This window comes from Hylobates moloch, unplaced genomic scaffold, assembly GCF_009828535.3.
Source record: "Hylobates moloch isolate HMO894 unplaced genomic scaffold, HMol_V3 SCAFFOLD_8, whole genome shotgun sequence".
In the NCBI taxonomy this organism is placed as follows: domain Eukaryota; kingdom Metazoa; phylum Chordata; class Mammalia; order Primates; family Hylobatidae; genus Hylobates; species Hylobates moloch.
This window is the reverse complement of record NW_026652283.1, coordinates 116253236-116266067: the sequence shown is the minus strand read 5'-3', so window position 1 is coordinate 116266067 and position 12832 is coordinate 116253236. Positions and strand designations below refer to the sequence as shown.

The window sequence follows — 12832 nt, the reverse complement described above, 5'->3', positions numbered from 1 at the left end:
CATTCTCCTGCCTCAGCCTCTCCGAGTAGCTGGGACTACAGGCGCCCGCCACCACGCCCGGCTAATTTTTTGTATTTTTAGTAGAGACGGGGTTTCACCATGGTCTCGATCTCCTGACCTTGTGATCCGCCCGCCTCGGCCTCCCAAAGTGCTGGGATTACAAGCGTGAGCCATTGCGCCCGGCCTCATGAATGGATATTCTAACAGTTTTCTTTTCTACACTCATCCTTGTGCACTCCTCTCTGGATACAACGAAGTATCTTCAAAATAACATTTACTACTCATAGTTTGCTATTGACTAATTAGTTATGATTAGTGAGTTCTTTTGTGGCACAGCATAATAATGATCTCAGTGTCGAAGGTTTCCTCAGAGATCCAGATTTTACATGATTCCGTTGTCCCTCTTCTTCCCTCATGTCCTGATTGAGCATGGAACTAGCAGGCAGAACAGAGAGGGGAAATGTGGCCAATGGTGGTAGTTGTATGACTTAAGTCCTTCTGCATCTTTATAACTTGGGCTCATGACACTTGGCATTATCCTCTGAGAACACCTATCTTACCACATCGAACACATTCATTCATTCTAGCATTTATGAACAGGTTCTAAGCACTGTGGACCCAAGGTTGAATAATTGCGCTCAGTGAGCTACATTTTAGTTAGCAATGGTGGAATCAATCAGATTCCGATGAATTTGTTTATTATACATTATACATAGGATCATAGTAGGAATATATACATCTTGTCAGTAATAAGTCTTCTATGGGTATAGAGAGAATTGAGCAACTAACTTGACTGAGAAAACTGGGGAAAGTAAACACCCCATTAAGTAAAACATTTGAGGATCTTGAAATATGAGCTTATCTGAGGGTTCCACCTCTAGCCTGTTGGAGATGCAGCCCATACGGCTGGCTCTGGTCATCGCCTGATGTAAAAAAATAGCAATGATTTAGCTGCATCAGCTCTATAATCCCTGCAGTCAAGTTCGTGTTCCTTGTCTCTTTGCTAAACTCCTGCTTGTGATAACCACATCATCCTGTTGAAATTGAATCTGATTCCAGCCTGCTACATATTCACTTTTTGTCAAAGACTTGTATTTGTTTTTTTCTTTACAAATGACCAGTGCTATTTTTGGTATCCTATTTTAGCCTATCCTTTTTTTCTCACTTACTTTCTCTGTCTCTCTCTCTGTTTTCTCTCTCCCTCCACCTCTCTCACTGCTCTCTCATCTCTTCAGTGCCAGCCTTACACGTCAGTCAAACAGAAGCCCTACTGGGAATCTCCAGTGGGATTTCAGTGACTAGATGCTTTGCAATGGAATAAACTCTGCTACGTGGCTCATGGTGGCGGACCAAGCACATAGAATAGCACCTGGGATGTTGAAAATGCTCAGTATTTACTGATTGATTTTACCAGACGCTATACCTAGCGTTTTCCTTTATCTTGCAATTAAATGTTTTTGCATTTCGAGTTGGTTTTAGGAGACTTAATATTTATTTGTCATGAGACAATATGTTTGAGCCGCAAATATCTGCAAATATATTTTTGGCTTTCTGATTATTTATAACGCAAAAACCAGTTTAAATGGCATGAAATTATTGGATAGTTTTCAGTGGCCCAATGAAGCACAAAATAAGCTATTTACAATGCTATTGGCTTTACCTGGGACACAAAACTCACTAAGAATATGTTGGATAAGAACTGTCACAGGAACTTGTTATGAACTTACACACCAACTAACCACTTGGAAATAAGCTTTCATTGCCAGCTCCAATCTTTAGCCTAGGCAAACAAGTGTCAAAACAAGGGGATTTAGGAAGCACAATCTTCTCAACAGGCCTGTGTCATTAAAACCAGTGCGAGCTTAGTGTAAAATAATACTGTTATTATGAATTTATCTGCAGAGCTATATATACCTACCCTGCTTTACATTCCTTCCCTCCTTGTCGGCTGATACTAAGCTTATTCACAAGCTAATTCCTTCATTGTCCTTGCTTTCATTCCACATATCTTGCTACATTAGCCTGGAGCCTTGGCTTAACTATCTTTTAGGTTTTCATTTCTTGTTTTAATTTATTTTTTTAATTAAAAATTTTTCAGTTGATACATAAACGTTGTTTATAATCTTATGGGGCACATAGATGGTGTTGTGATACATACAATGTTTAGTGATCAGATCTGGGTAATTAGCAGAGCCATCGTTCCAAACGTTGATCGTGTCTGAGAACATATGTGCTGAGAACGTTCAATATCCTTCTTCTAGCTGTTTGAAACTATATATTATTGTTAACTGTAGTTACAATATTCGTTATATTGTTAAATATAATTACAATACATTCTATACCTCTTTACAATGTAAAGAACTTTTAGCAAACATATGCTTGTCCAGAATGCAGATTCCAATGGGCACTTCCCTTATTGCTAGATATGCCCATGCAACTAAATTCTAGCCCATGAAATTGCAGTGAAGCCGACAACCTGGGGACTGCATGTACACAGGGGTGTGATCACCCCTGTACGCTTTTGCCTTCCCACTGGCTTGAATATAGATGAGGACTCAAGACAGCAGAGAGGGTAGATAAAAGGGGTGTGGATTCTAAAGGCATAGAGCCTATATATTAGCTCAGAACTTCTTATCCCTATTTTATGTGTGTGAGAGAAATATGTCATTTGAACCACTATTATGCTTTCTGAGAGAGCAGCCAAATCTACAGCCTAATTAATACTGAGACATAGGCCCGGCACAGTGGCTCACGCCCGTAATCCCAACACTTCGGGAGGCTGAGGCAGGTGGATCACTTGAGGTCAGGAGTTTGAGACCAGCCTGGCCAACGTGGTGAAACCCCATCTGTACTAAAAATATAAAAATTAGCTGGATTTGGGGGTGCACACCTGTAATCCCAGCTACGAAGGAGGCTGAGGCAGGAGAATTGTTTGGACCCAGGAGGCGGAAGTTGCAATGGGCGGAGATCACACCACTGCACTCCAGCCTGGGTGAGGAAGCAAGACTCCATCTCAAAGAAATAAACAAACACACACAAACCTGAGGGATAAACTAAGACCCTAACATTCATTTAATTTGTTGTTGGAATGTGAGGTTTTTGTTGGAATGTAGAATTAGGAGTCTTCCTAAAGTTCAGATTATCTTTGCATCTTTTATGGAGTTTATTTTGCTTTGTAATATTGGATTATTTCTTGTCTTATGTGAGCAAATAAACATATGTTCAGACATTTATATAATTATTATGGTTATTCAAGAAATTCAGAACTATTTAAGTAGTCTTTACAGAAGACTGAATTTTGGACTCTCTCTAATTAGTAAACCACTTCTTTAAGAAAAAATTTCTAACCTCAAGTCTTTCCCTAAATGTTTTCCATCTTCACATCTCGTCTGGTTTAAAGAGACCACTTCTTAGACTGTCTCCCTCCTCCAGACTACTTTGGAATTTGTCTCAGAATTGCTTTTGACCAGCCGCCTCACCCCAGAGACCAGCCAGGCCCTATGAGTGCTGGTCATATGTCACCCAACCTTATGGCGCTTTCACTGATATTAGCTCACAATTTGTTTGGTGTTCCTTTGATATCAGAGGCTTCAATTTCGTTGTATATTTCATCCTATTTAGAGGAATTATTGGCTTAAAAGGTCGATATTTGTAATCCCCTGTATAGTACATATATACTACAAATAAAGGTATATACTTGTACATATACTACAAATATAATCCCCTCCAATTGAGACTCCTAATAAATATATGTGTGACTAAACTCTGATAGTCTGAAATATCATCGGAAACTAAGTAAAACTAAGCTTTGCAAAACGATGAATGCCTGCCAAGATTTATGGGCTTCGAGGAAGGATAATTTTTATCAAAAGTACAATGATATCTTTAGAGCACTATTTCAATACATTTTGAAGATCAGCCTTATAAGCTCTTTTAGTTTTTTTCTTCGTCTTAGAACTTTGGTGTTATCTTGACAAAAGAAATTAATGTGCACAAATTTATTGAAGGATTTGATTCACTCACATGATTATCAGATAATGAGCTGATTACAGTTCCCTAACTAAAATGATATTAGCCTTAATCGATTTCACTTTTCCAAGTTCTTATCTTACAGGTATTACTATGGCTGACAGTTTTAAATACATAGACAATTAGCAAACTCTTTCTACCACTTGACCATTTGCCACCATATTCCCTACAGACATGAAAATGTGGCACATGTGTGCCTCCAAAAAACTTATCTCTTCTAAACCAGTTGCACTAGTATTAGGCATCAACGAGATTAGAACTCTTGTTAATAGTGTGAAAAACTTTATAAATATTTTATAATTTATAAAAGCAGTAAAAATCATAATAATAACGCAGATAGAAGTTGTTTTGTGCCATGCAGAAAATGCCTCAGTTTATATACTAAATATTATTTTATTTTTGTATTTCTCTTCAGTGTATGCATTTCATGCGTAATTCTGTGATCTTTTATAAAAATTATATGGGGTAGCCGGGCACGGTGGCTCACGCTTGTAATCCCAGCACTTTGGGAGGCCGAGGTGGGTGGATCACAAAGTCAGGAGATCGAGACCACGGTGAAACCCCGTCTCTACTAAAAATACAAAAAAAATTAGGGGACGTGGTGGCGGACGCCTGTAGTCCCAGCTACTCGGAGAGGCTGAGGCAGGAGAATGGCGTGAACCCGGGAGGCGGAGCTTGCAGTGAGCCGAGATTGTGCCACTGCACTCCAGCCTGGGCAACAGAGCAAGACTCCATCTCAAAAAAATATATATATATATATATATATATATATATGGGGTAAAAAGTGAAAACCCCTCCTTCTTTTCTTTTAATTCCATTCATCCAGTGTAATTGCTGTTAACAATTTTGTGCCTATTTAGCCAGGATTTCACATATTATTCAGTCATGCAGAGAGATTTATATTACTGTCTACATTCATATATATATATATGTATACATATATGTTTATATATATATACACACACACACACACATACACATTTTGACATTAAGGTTTGGCTATCTATACATATTGGTCTGCTACTGTTGTTTTTCAGATATACTATATTATGAGCCTCTTTAAAAGTTGGTGTGCTTGGATCTCACTCTATCTTTTTAATGGCAGCATAGTATTCCATATAGTAGATAAATAATAAACAAATTCTTAGACCATGTCTTTCTTTTTTTTTTTTTTGAGACTGAGTCTCACTTTGCCGCCCAGGCTAGAGTGTGGTGCTGCAATCATGGCTCACTGCTAGCTCTGCCTCCCGGGTTCACACCATTCTCCTGCCTCAGCCTCCCAAGTAGCTGGGACTACAGGTGCCCACCACCACGCCCGGCTAATTTTTTGTATTTTTAGTAGAGACAGGGTTTCACCATGTTAGCCAGGAGGGTCTCGATCTCCTGACCTTGTGATCCGCCCACCTTTGCCTCCCAAAGTGCTGGGATTACAGGCATGAGCCACCACGCATGGCCTAAACAAATTCTTTATTGATGCAAACGTAGACTGTTTCATTTTTCTTTCAGTAACGTGCAATATAGTGATGAACACCTCTGTGCATATCTTTCTATGAATATGCTCTATTGTTTCTTCTGGTAAATTTCTAAAAATGGCGACTTGCCAATTCAACGGTATTTTAACACTCATCCAATAATGCATAAAACAAAAATTCTTACACATTTTAGTTCTAAGGGCTTCTCCCAGAATGATAGTTTTCCAGGATAAATTCCCAACCTAAAAGTTTTCATTTAATCTATTTATTAGAAGCCATCCTAAATGGGTTGTAGAGTTAAAGTAAATATTCCACCAGGCAATGTCACAACACTTTAGAATGACAGAATGCTTAAAATAGAATATTTAAGTTAGAACTTGTAAATGAGATATAATTGTAACTCTCAAAAGGCAACCATGCTATAGTGACATGTCCAAGAGTAAATTCTTTCCAGCATTCTTGGTATTGATATAAATGTTCAAGTGGTGAGTATATGTTTCTGGAATGTTTAATGTTTCCATTGGCAGTTGGGTGGAGTTTGTTTTATTTTAGGGGAGCTATGCCATAGGTCAGTTAATACTGTCTTATGTCATTACAGCATTCCCTCAAACAGATTTGATAGGATATATGAAAGTATTTGAAAAAGTGACCTAAACATTTTAATTACAACAACTTTATGGAGCATTAACGTTTTCACAAAACTTATGTAAGGAAGGGAGAGTCGGCCAGAAGCACAAAATGCTCTGTTGGCATATAGCTTGTGGACACTGATTTTTGCTGTAAAGTCTTTGACTTCATTTAAACTAACTCACGACATATTACTGATCTAGTTTGTTAGCAAAACCACAGTCTATGAAAACCAGATTTCCTCACTACAAAGAAAGTAGGAGATTTTTTTTTTCCTCATGGTAGGTAGCCCCAGTTGAACAGAACAAAGGACATTAGTTTTGTGTTTAGGAGAATTGCAGTTATGGACGAATATATCAAGAGAGGGTCAAGGATATATGTTTCAATTGGTGCATGCCAGTGTCAAAAATGTATGGTTTCTTCAATGCCAATGGGGTTTATAGAAGAAACTGTCCTTGGACTTATATCAGGACTATAACTCACTACAGTTTTTGGAAAAATGTGGGGAAATTCTATAGAAAAGACAGCTTTTGGTGAAGGGTTCACTTGCTAAACCCTAATTCAGGTAGCACCATCTGAGCCCTTGCTTCTCTCACTTGAAAGCTTCTCAGGGGAGGATGGCATCTTTAGAATTAGTCAAGGGGGCTGTAGCATAAAACATAATTGCAGTTATTAGCACTTTCTGATCAACAGTTAAGTAACAGTTGTGGCAAGAAACAGAGACTATGATATATCTATTGATGGTGAGTGTGCCAGGGTATCACTTAAAATGGCATCAGCACATTTTGGGGGTGGGAGTAGTTTAGCCTTTGTATATGTGAAGGGATTATTTTAAATATGTGATTTATACCACCTTCTTTTCTTATGAAAACATACTCTTTTTGAAGAGAAAAAGAAATGTGCTCAAATAAATGCTATAACAGTACAATGACTTTCTTTATAAAAATTAGAAATCACTCTACAGAATGCCTTGAACTGCATGTTTATGAGCTATCTGGTGGCTATTTAATGCCAACTAAAGAAAGGGATACCAATTCTGTTTTCAACACCATTCTGAAATAGAATATTCATAAAACATTATACATATTATTAGTGAAACGGATAGATTATTATTCTTTAATTTTACATATTTTGATGGTTTGACCAAGTGGGTGGTCTTTGAATTATGCATCTGCATAACAGGGCAAAAGAACCATCTTCATATGTTTTTAATCCAAGCAGAATGATAACTGATGAATCCAAGGATATTTACAAAATTTCAAAAGCCAGAGAATCTGTGCATATGTCTTACCTTTCTCTTACGAAGTCTGACTTGGTTATCTGTGGGTTCCTGGGTGGCCAGGGTCTCCTTTAAGTGTAAACACTGCATGCCATCTTCTGCCTTGACCTGTGGTGGACTTTTGTTCTGATGTTGTGAAAAACCACTCTTCTCCAGGCCATTTTCAGCTGACATTCCATTGAGGCAGGAAGGAGGCTGCAGAAGGCAGCTTCCAAAATCTGTTTCTAATAATGGCAGTCCTCTGTTTGTGCAAGGAATATCCAAGAACTCATCGTGTACTACATTGCAGGTGCTTCTTTCATTTTCATCTTTAGGGGGGTCAGGTTTCCTTCGTTGCTGAGCAATTACAGCAGAATTAAGCAATTGTTTCTCAGGTGCAATATCTTTCACATTCAAAGTATCAACTGCATTTACTCTGGGTGCATCTTTTATTTCGCTTAAGCTTATTTCATTGCAAAGCTCCAGGCTTTTACTTATAGAGTCAGTAACTTTTCTCTCCCCACTTTCTTTTACCAGTGCTAATTCAGTTTCACCAGCTATTCCCCAGGAGTTATAAGAAACTTGGTTACTTCGTATGATGGGCAGTGCCTTTTCTAAGGAGCCTGCTCCTTCGATCATATGTTGGCCTGATGTTTTATGCCCTTGGGTATTTGAAACCTGTTTATCATCTGTAAGGCATAAATCAGAGTTGGTATCCTCATCAGAAACATGCACTAGTGTTTCTGTGCTGGCTTCCAGAGAAAGAAACTCATCTTCACCTTCATGGCTGTCATTTTCGTCCACATCCTTTGAAAGATGACCCATTGGCCTCCCAGGAAAATCTCTCAGCTCTGATCCATGACAGCAGTCAGGTAGTGAAACACACTTTTCTTTGCGGTCCACATTTAGAGTTGCATCTTTTTCCATACTTGCCTGCAAGCTGTCAGCTACTAGTCCATGATGACATGCTGTGTTACAATCATCAGAATTAAAAGGCTGTCCCATCCAGTGGGTCACATGTTCTTCCCAGCTTCTCTTTCTGATAGCTACAGACATGTCATCGTAGTTTAACAACAGACAGAGAGATATATTCCATATGAGGGTAAAGGAGATGGAACTTGATGAAAGATTATTTCAAAATCACCAATCAAAGAAGGGAATGAGTTCTGTCATTTCACCACCTATTAAAAAATTTAAAAAAATACGTAGTCACAGACACATTTCTAAAGTCAAAATATATCTTAGAAAAGAGAAAACTTAATCTATGCTATCAAAGTTAAGAGATTTTATAAAGCTTCTGTTTAGTAGCTTTAATAACATTATTTCTTTAAGAAGACTAATACTAGAAGGAAATTTTACGTTGAATATTTCTGATAAAAATCATCAGCAATACATTTTTTTTTTTTTTTTTTTTTGAGACGGAGTCTCGCTCTGTCACCCAGGCTGGAGTGCAGTGGTGCGATCTCGGCTCACTGCAAACTCTGCCTCCCGGGTTCACACCATTGTCCTGCCTCAGCCTCTCCAAGTAGCTGGGACTACAGGCGTCCGCCACCACGCCCCCTAATTTTTTTTGTATTTTTAGTAGAGACGGGGTTTCACCGTGGTCTCGATCTCCTGACCTTGTGATCCGCCTGCCTCGGCCTCCCAAAGTGCTGGGATTACAAGTGTGAGCCACCGCGCCCGGCCAGCAATACTTTTAACGGCAGTTGGATTGGTCCATTAATGAATAAAGATACAAATACTGAACATTTAAAACTCCATTAAGAATATATGTGAAATGCAATACTTAATAAAAATCACTGGAAGAAACATATTGTTCTAGCTTGCATGCTTTCCTGATTTACTTTTGTGAACACAAGTTGTTAAGTAAATCTGTTCACTGTTTGGTTTGAATCACAGCGAAAGCCACCAGGGAACTGTTGATGCAAAACTGGAGCTATAGAGACAGCACGTGTAATGTATTAGTGTGTGAAGGAGCCAAAACCGAACCCAAACGACCAGTATGTAGTTACTCCAGCCAGTGGCTAAGAAACATGGAATAATCCAGTTTAGCACATATTAACACACAATGCATGGATTAGAAAGCATAACACGTATCATTTACAATGCCTTAGGACAGATACATCTGTACATGCATCCTGTTACTGCTACTACTAGCTTGCAAGCTGGTATTTTTGAAGCTTAAGGGAAATTAAATAATTTACTAAAGTTATACATGTAGGAAGTGAGCCTAGATTCAAACTGGGTCCTACTTCTAAGGCCCAGACTGAGATAGTCAACAAACTTCATTGTCTCCATGGAATTATGCGATTCTACCTTCATCCCTTCTTCCCACATTACTATGTGTAAACTCTAAATATTTTATGCGAGAATTCAAGTGAACGTAAAGGAAGATATGACTATAAGACAATTGGGACTATTTTTCAGAAACTTCAGTCTCATTCTGTTTGGCTTATAAGAAGTTTAGTTTGCATATTTCTGTTAGAATATGGCCATAAAATTTAAGTAAACAAGATAATCATGCATAAGATAAGCTCAGAATATAAACACATACCAGGTATCCAAATTTTTGCCTTGAGTTCTTCAAACCCTTAGTCAAAGGAAAGAAATGATACCAGTGTAAACTCAACCTTATAAAAATGACTAACCCAAATTTTGCCCCACAATGAAACTATATTTTTGGACTGTAAAAGGAAAATCCCATTCACAGAGCAGACACTTTTAGTTTTTACTCCACACGAGAACTGTCAGCACACAACATGGGTTGAGTTATTGATTTCTGCTATAAACAAGATTAACTGCTATGCTGATTTTGGATCTCTTTAGTCTATTCTGTTGTAAAGGGCCTTGACTCCCCAACAAAAATTTCAAGCTATTCTGACTAAGCGCATGCCTGAGAGGTAAATATTTCGACCCTGTAAAAACTGGTGAAATTGACATGTGCTAGAATTTTAGTATCCCAGCCTGACCAAATATCTTTTTGGATACTATTTGGTTCCCTCAAAGGTCTGTGGCCATCTTGAAAAGTGGTCAGCCTTCACATTTTCCATGTTGATGTTCACTCTGCACTCAAAAGAAAATATAAAGTCTCTGAATTCCATGCATAAGTCATTATAACGTGGGAGGCTACGGAAAGTGGAAAGAACGCATAGATGCAAGCCAGAAAATTTCTGCTTTCATGGGCACATTTGGGATGTAATAGGGTTTTAGATGCTTTTCTCTCTTTATTTTTATCCAGTGGAGAAAGAGCAGGCTCACTTAAGAAATGCCAAGTGGTATTACGATGTCACTCCTAAGCCACATTTATATTTTAAGTTGAGCCTGAATTCTGGTTTCATTTCTTCTGCTATGAAGAAATATAGTTTTATTAACTTTTTAGGAGGGGAGAATTACACAAAAATTTTGCCTTTAAGACTTGACAATAATATTTATTAATTTCTGTCACTCAACCTTGACAAGTAGGTAAGTATTTATGTCAAATCAAAGGAAGATAGTTGAACAAGTTCTGAGACAATCTAACTGCAAGGAGAGACTACAAATAAGATAAATCCAATAAAGCATTAACTCTTCTTGGTTTCACTTCGAATCTAGGTGCTTTGAACTTTTCCAAATCATTTCTGTAAGTGTACACTTTTATTTTAAGATACATAACTTCTCAGTTATCATAACCATCATCATTACATTTGGCATCTTCATTCATTCCATGTCATGTGGTCTGATAGTTTTTTTTAAAAAAATGAATGTCTGCAAGCTCTCCTACCCACAGTTTCTATTTAAATTTTGATTTGTAAGATTTATCGTTAAATCTGCCTCTAAGATTTAAAGACCAGATTATTAATAAATAGGAGCAGTAGATTATTGTCAATCACATCTGAGTTTATAGGTCTCATTTCCTAAGTCATCTGAATTGATTATAATCTATCCCCTAAGAGAGAGAAGTCTTTGTAAAAGACTGACTTCCCCTATGAGCCTCCTCACTGGGCTGCCTTATTTTAAATTATATTTCACAAAACTGACTACTTATTTTTCAGATTTCTATTACATTTCTTTTGTAATCCTATTCATGCAGCTTCATTCAGAATGAGCTCAGTTGGGGAGGATTTGGATGGAGGATCTGGAAAAGTGTAGGTCATTTCAGGATGTTGATTTTATGAAGTGAATTTCCATGGGGATTTTTCACTTCTTAAATTCATGTGTTCAAGCATCGTGACATTAACATTACAAGAGACTGTATGTGCTTCTAACGATGCAATGATTCTGGAAAATACTTGTGAAATTTCCAAATCTGTGATATTAGTGCATGATTTTGAATTCATTGTTTGGGTTAATTTTGTAACACTTACCATGCCTTAACATAAGAATTTTATGGCATACAAAATATACATTAAAATTGAACAAAATTACTGGGCATGATGGCTCACGCCTGTAATCCCAGCATTTTGGGAGGCTGAGGTGTGCGGATCACTGGAGCCAGGAGTTTCAGACCAGCCTGGGTAACATAGGGAGATGATGTTTCTACAAAAAATGCAAAAATTAGCCAGGAGTGGTAGCGTGCACCTGTAGACCTAGCAACTTGGGAGGCTGAGGTGGGAGGATTGCTTGAGCCTGGGAGGTCAAGACTGCAGTGAGCCATGATTGCACCACTGCACTCTTGCCTGACTGATAGAGCAAATAATAATAATAATAAATTAAACAAATTAAATGCTACCATATTTAACAATTGGAGACACTCTAGTTTGAAAATCACTGATCTATATTTGGTATCAAACGATCATGCTCTATTTTTGCCCTTGTCTCTGAAATAGAAGACCACCTTATAATTTGGCTTGCCAGTTGTTCTTAGAAAAGAAGAGCTTGATAATAATTACTACTGCTGATTCTACAGCCTGAGAGAGCAAGGTACAGATGAAGTACCGCTGGCTGAAATCAAGTGTTCAGTCTGTAGAACTGACAGTAGTTAGATCGTAATCACTATTCATCAAGCATTTATTTAGTACCCAGTGAGTGGCAGAAACTTGGCTAAACATTAGGAATATAAACCTAAATTATATATTCTACCTTTGCTACTGAAGCTTGCAATTTTGTGGGGGAAACTTCTGTAGACAACGATAATAGTTCCAAAGTTAAAGTCCTATCATGGCCACAATATCATTGGCCAGGGTATGAATATCAAGTAGAGGCTCATTAATTTCCTCTTCTTTCCTTCCCTCCTCGTCTCCCTTCCCCTCCTTTCCTTTTTTTTCCGTCTCCCTCCCGCCCTCCCTTCTTGGTGGTTCAGGGGCTGGTGGATATGTCAGCTAGGGTTTCACAGAGGAGAACATGTGTGAATGACGTCCTCTGTGGTAAATTTTCTGCCTCCAGAACATTCAAGTCAAATGGTATCTGAGGTACAGTTTCCTACTGGATAGAAGAAATCTTCCTTTCTTTCTGGCTTCAGATTTCTACT

The 12832-nt window shown here is 38.1% G+C and overlaps 1 protein-coding gene across 3 annotated transcripts in view; it reads right to left on the bottom strand.

The window, feature by feature from the left end:
- The window catches only part of DLC1 (DLC1 Rho GTPase activating protein), a 523594-nt gene that overhangs the window by 408168 nt on the left and 102594 nt on the right, over positions 1-12832 (bottom strand). For all 3 annotated transcript variants that reach the window (XM_058441995.1, XM_058441994.1, XM_032162429.2), the window contains exon 2: positions 7420-8567. In XM_058441995.1, the coding sequence (XP_058297978.1) occupies positions 7420-8442 (1023 nt within the window). In that variant the 5' untranslated portion in view covers positions 8443-8567. The remainder of the gene's footprint in view (positions 1-7419; positions 8568-12832) is intronic.